The following is a 4,987-nucleotide window of genomic DNA, read 5'->3' on the forward strand; positions in this document are numbered from 1 at the left end:
CCCCGTCTTCGTCGCGCGGAAACGACGACCGCAACGCGGCGAGGTCGCTAGTAAAAGGCCGCTGGTGTTGCGGCTGCGGCTGTTTGCTCACAGCTGGGTTGGCATGCTGCAGCCGGTGGTTTGTGTCACGTGGCTCCGACTCGAGTCCCTCGCACTGCACACTCACCTCGGCTCGCTCCTTCTGCTGCTCCGCCAGCCTCGCAGCCATCGTTGTGATCGCGGTGTCTGCCTTGCGCAGCAGCTGCTCCGCCTCGTCGTTGCGCGTCACCTCCGCCTGCAACTCCAGCCTGCGCTCCGCCAGCTCTGCGGCATCCGCGTCACGCTTTTTCTGCAGAGCAACGAGGTCCTCGTGAAGCCGCCTTACCTCCTGCTGCTGTGCCTTCGATTTCGCCTCCATCGCGGCCCGCTCTACCGCCCGCTCCTGCAGCAACGCGTCGTAGTTGCGGTGAAGCATAGCAAGGTCTCTCTGGAGCTGCCTCTGGGACGCGTCAGCAGCGGACTCATTTGCGGTGAGTAGCGCTTCAAACCGTGCCGCCTGCTCCCTAAGCGACTGCGCCGCGTCGTCACGGCAGCGCTGAAGTTCTACACGAAGCGCCTCCGTTGCATCCTGCGACTCACTCTGCTGCAGTGCCAGTTCATCCGCACGACGGCAGCTCTCCTCTGCTGCACTGGTGGCCGCACGCCGCTCACGCTCACTGTCGCTCGTCCTGCACTGCATCTGCTGCAGTGTTGAATTCGCTTCCCGTAGTGCCTTCTCCTTTTCCTCGTTAGACCGCCCCATCTCCGCCAACTCCCGCTGCAGTTCCTGCATCCAACTGGACGATGCAGCCTCTCTTTGTCGGGCGGTGACAATCTCCTGCTCCAGCTCCTCGATGCGCCGCTGCAGCACCGCATTGGCGCCTGTCAGGCGCTGCATGTCCGTCGAGAGCAGCTCCACCTGCTGCTCACGTAACTTCAGCCCATCCAAGGCGTCCTTGTTGAGGGCCCTTGCCCCGTCGTAGGCCTGCTGCAGACGCTGCAGCTCCGCCACCGCCTCTTGCGCGCGATCCGCGGCACGACGTGCGTGTTCCTCCGCCTCTTCACGCTGCACCGTCTCATCCCGAAGCAGCCGCTGAGCCTCGCGCTCCTGCTGCCGCAGCGCCTCCATCTCCTCCATCCGGTGCCGCGCCTCTGCCTCGCGTTCCTGCCGCTTCCTTGCCTCCTCCGCCTGCCGCCGTTCTGCAGCCTCTTGCGTTTGACGTTCAAGCTCCTCCTGCCGCACGCAACGCGTTGCGGCCCGCATCACCTCACCCTCGTAGAACTTTTCCAGACATGACGCGTCCGGGATGCAAGCCTCCGACGTATGCGGCGGGCTCAGCGTGCGGTCGCAGACGTCGTTCGGGGTCTGCAGGGAGTGAGCCGGCGACGCCCTGTCGCTGCTGACCTCCCAGCCGTCGCGTGTGGGAACGCTGAGGCTCCGCAGCGACGCCGACCGCTCCTCGGGTCGGAGCAGCGTGACCCGCTCCCGCCACGCCTTCACGCGCAGGTTCTTCCAAGACTCCAACTGCTGCAAATAAATGCGGCTTCGCCGCGCCGCCTCCTCCTCCGCGCAAATGCGACGAACGACCAACCGACTCCGTGCGCCACCGCCAGTTGGTGAGACGCATGACCGATCATCCTCCACGTCGTGAGGTGTGCCTGCAGGAATAAGCTCCGGCGGCGTGACGCCGGCCGTGGCACGCGGAGTAGGCGGTGATTCGGTGCCTACCGCACCCACGCGTGTTCCAGTGCCTTCCCCACCCTCACCACCAGGGCGGTGCGAAGCCATCACCGAAGGTTCGACAGATGCATGCATCACTTTTCTTTTTTCACTGTCTGTCACTGTTGATGTTGTTGTTATCGTTGTTGCTTGAACAGCGCGGCAATGTATTTATTTATGTCGCCGTGTATATATGCAGCCTGAGGTAAATGCGTCCCTACTAACAAATGTTGTTGTTATTGTGGTTGCTTTTTCTCTCGTTCTGCAAGTGTGAGGGGGTCTCTCCACGAGCACAGAGAGAGAGAGAGAGAGATGTCTAGAGGCGAGCCGTCGTACGCCCCTCTTAGGTACTCCTGTCACTCCAGACATCAAGCCGGAGTAGCAGTGGTGAGAAGTGGTGAGAGCAAAGAGCATAAAACGAGGAAGAGCACGCTCAAAACAAAAAAAAAAGACAGACAGAGTAAGGGGGAACATAAGGAATGGACAGGCAGACATCAACTTACACATACACGCACACACACACAAATAGAGGCCATCCATAAGGGTCGAAGATATTCATAACTGCAGTCGGAGAGGCGCGGTGGCGGCAGTCGTCGTGGCCGTCATCGCTGTACGAGCCGTTCACAGTAGACACTGCCGCCCACCGTTCTCTGCTTCACGCAATTTGTAGTTGTAGTTGTTGTTTTTTTTTGTGCTGTTTCCTTATCGTTTCACTTGTTGCATGTATTTGTTGCTTGTTTTGTTTCCTCATCTTTTTTTGTTTTTGTCCTTGTTGCTGTTGTTTTGGAGGTGGAAAGAAGAGCCTCAGTCACATCAGGCAACGGCCGTCACTAATATTTCTACAAACACACACAAACATACACAGAGACGTGCGCGGCCGCCTTGTGATCTCATTTAACGTCAATGCCTCCAGATCTTTTTTTTTTTCCTTCTTGCTTTCTTGTCGTCATCGCCTCTGCTGGTGCTATGAATCAACATTGTTCCCCTCCTCACTGCAGCCCCACAAACTGTGTGCACCGTGCTGTCTCGCGCAGCCTCTTTCCTTTTCGCGTGGATGCGGAGGGGCGGTGGGATCATGCTCCTTCACGAATGCAGCGCCTGCAGCCCCCTTGAGGGGGAAAAAATGGTCCCCCCATTTTTGTTTTGTTTTTGTTTTGGCTTGTTGCTGTTTTGTTTTGGTGGGAGAGTTGTGCGTTACGTCGGCGACCTTCCTCGCTTCAACTGGGGATTAAGAGGATGAGGCGTCTGCGTCATCTGCCGCGTCGTTGAATCATCTCCGGTGCGTTGGGGTCGTCGTCCAGTTTGGTTCCCACGGAAAGACGAGCTACTGAGTGCCCTAACGCGTCCACGGCTGGACGGTCAATGTACACGCACTGCTTCGGCGGCTGCTGGCTGGTGAGGCCCTCGCGGATGCATGCGGGGATGCTCATGACGGTGCGACAGCGGGGGCACATGGCAAGGCTCGTGTTCTGCGGCAGGATGAGGATGCAGCGGCAGCACACGCACGTCACGCTGAACTGCTGCACGGGGGTGATGGTGGTGCACATCGGGCAGCGCACGGAGGGGGCGCCGATAGGGTACGCCAACGTCACCTGGCACCCCTGGCAGACAATCTGCCCGGTGGACTGCGGATGATGTGGCATGCTGCGTCAAGCCTCAAGACGACAGACGGCTAGGGTGCGTGTCCGCAGGCTCTTCTGCTGCTCCTGGCTCGTGTGTTGTCCCGGATCCACCTCCCTCTCCGCAGAAGAGATGCGAGAGAGAGACAGAAAGAAAAGATGGAAGAGGAAAAAAGAGGTGGAGCGCCGACAACGACAAGCGGTGGATTTTCCTACCTTCCACCTCGCGCTGCGTTCCGGCTACGCAGATGACTGCGGTGGTTGTGGGTTCAAGGAGTGCGTGGCCCGCAGACCCGCTCAAAAAAAGACTAAAATAAAAAACTAACTAGAGTGAGCCGCGTAAAGCCTTCTCGCCCTTTTTGCTTAATTTTTCGACGCTTCTCCGCCCCGCTGCCTGTCGTTCGTGACTGCACTCTACACAAACACAGACACTCACACCGCAGGGGCGGCGGAGGGAGGGAGTAGGCAGACGCACAAGTGGAAAAAAGAAAGAAAGAGGGGGGCGCATCGTGAGCCACGCGGCGACATGTGTGTGTGTGCGGGCAGGCAGAGATGCATTGGGCTTACCAGTGGGGGCGACATAACGGCGGAGTGGCTACACGTCGCACAAATGCTTCAGCACGTGACGCACACATAAAGGGATAGAGAGGAAGAGCAAGAGAGAGACAAGCATAAATGTGAAGTGCCCAGACAAATATGCCCGAGCATATCCGTACGAACATAACAAAACAAAAAGATACAACAAGAGTAGAAAGGGGACATTTGAATGATAATTTATGTATGTGATGTCCGTGTGCAAGTATGCCTCGTGGGAGAAGAGGCCTCAGGCACGGTCTTTTTTTTTCCTGCTTCTTTTCGCCCCTGCATCCCTCTCTCCCTCTCCTTCCCTCCCTCCCTCTCCCTCTCTCTCCCTTTCCACTCACCATCGCGGGCAAGCGTAAAAACAAAAACAAAAAGCAACAAAAAAAAAACTCCGTCTTACTACAGCCCTTTTATGTCCATCACGCTTCTGTCCTCCTCAAACGTCGGCTCTCTCCGGTAGGTTTGGCGGCATGACCTCCGACGCAAAGAGCACCGCTGCCGCGCAGTTGTGCGGGTTGTCCTCCACTTCCTCGCTGTCCTCCTCCGCCTCGTTGCCGCCATCCGCGTTACGGCCCGCCTCCTCCCCCTCGCTGTCCTCCCCCGCCTCGTTGCCGTCATCCGCGTTGAGGCCCGCCACCTCCCCCTCCATCGCCCGCAACTCCATTAACCCCTTCTCGAGGCGTCGCTGTTGCCCAATAAAGCGGGGGGTGACGCCGATAAAGTGGCGGATGCCGTCATGCTCCACGCGACGAATGACGTAGCGGTCCACGCGCACCGGCTCCCCGCTGACGGGATCCCGCACCCAATGCTCTTCGGTCTCAAGGGCATCGCGAGTCTGAATGGATATCCCCTTGATCCACGACAGGAGCACCTCCTCCACATTCGTCTGCCTGTATGCAATGGAGTCGTACTGCTGCACATCCGACGCGTTGCTGCGCCGCCCCTTTTCGTTGTGTGATGACCCCACAGGCTCACGCTCGAACGCGACGTGGACCCAAAAGGCTCCCGCCGGTGCCTCCCCATAGTCCTGCAGGAGAACGTTGCTGGC

At 58.5% G+C, this 4,987-nt stretch overlaps 2 protein-coding genes across 2 annotated transcripts in view, besides 7 other annotated features; both read right to left on the reverse strand.

Moving 5' to 3' along the window:
• Nucleotides 1–1,807, reverse strand: part of TraAM80_01313 (uncharacterized protein) — a gene marked incomplete at both ends in the record, with an annotated part of 1,962 nt that extends 155 nt beyond the window's left edge. Inside the window, one exon of the mRNA XM_029378365.1 lies at nt 1–1,807. This exon is cut by the window's left edge and continues 155 nt beyond it. Coding sequence (XP_029241749.1) covers nt 1–1,807 — 1,807 coding nt within the window.
• A 54-nt stretch (nt 1,808–1,861) lies between these two features.
• Nucleotides 1,862–1,891: a microsatellite.
• A 141-nt stretch (nt 1,892–2,032) lies between these two features.
• Nucleotides 2,033–2,051: a microsatellite.
• Nucleotides 2,052–2,239: 188 nt separating this feature from the next.
• Nucleotides 2,240–2,262: a microsatellite.
• Nucleotides 2,263–2,402: 140 nt separating this feature from the next.
• Nucleotides 2,403–2,524: a microsatellite.
• A 350-nt stretch (nt 2,525–2,874) lies between these two features.
• Nucleotides 2,875–2,916: a microsatellite.
• A 72-nt stretch (nt 2,917–2,988) lies between these two features.
• TraAM80_01314 (zinc-finger protein Lsd1) lies at nt 2,989–3,381 on the reverse strand (the record flags this gene model as incomplete). Its single annotated transcript, XM_029378366.1, has 1 exon — nt 2,989–3,381. One exon carries the CDS (start codon nt 3,379–3,381, stop codon nt 2,989–2,991), a length of 393 nt encoding a protein of 130 aa, XP_029241750.1.
• Nucleotides 3,382–4,216: 835 nt separating this feature from the next.
• Nucleotides 4,217–4,270: a microsatellite.
• A 26-nt stretch (nt 4,271–4,296) lies between these two features.
• Nucleotides 4,297–4,328: a sequence feature (A-rich).
• The last annotated feature ends 659 nt before the right edge of the window (nt 4,329–4,987 follow it).

The sequence above is a fragment of the Trypanosoma rangeli genome (assembly GCF_003719475.1).
Source record: "Trypanosoma rangeli strain AM80 chromosome Unknown Tra_15.4_contig_00026, whole genome shotgun sequence".
NCBI classification, from domain to species: Eukaryota; Euglenozoa; class Kinetoplastea; order Trypanosomatida; family Trypanosomatidae; genus Trypanosoma; species Trypanosoma rangeli.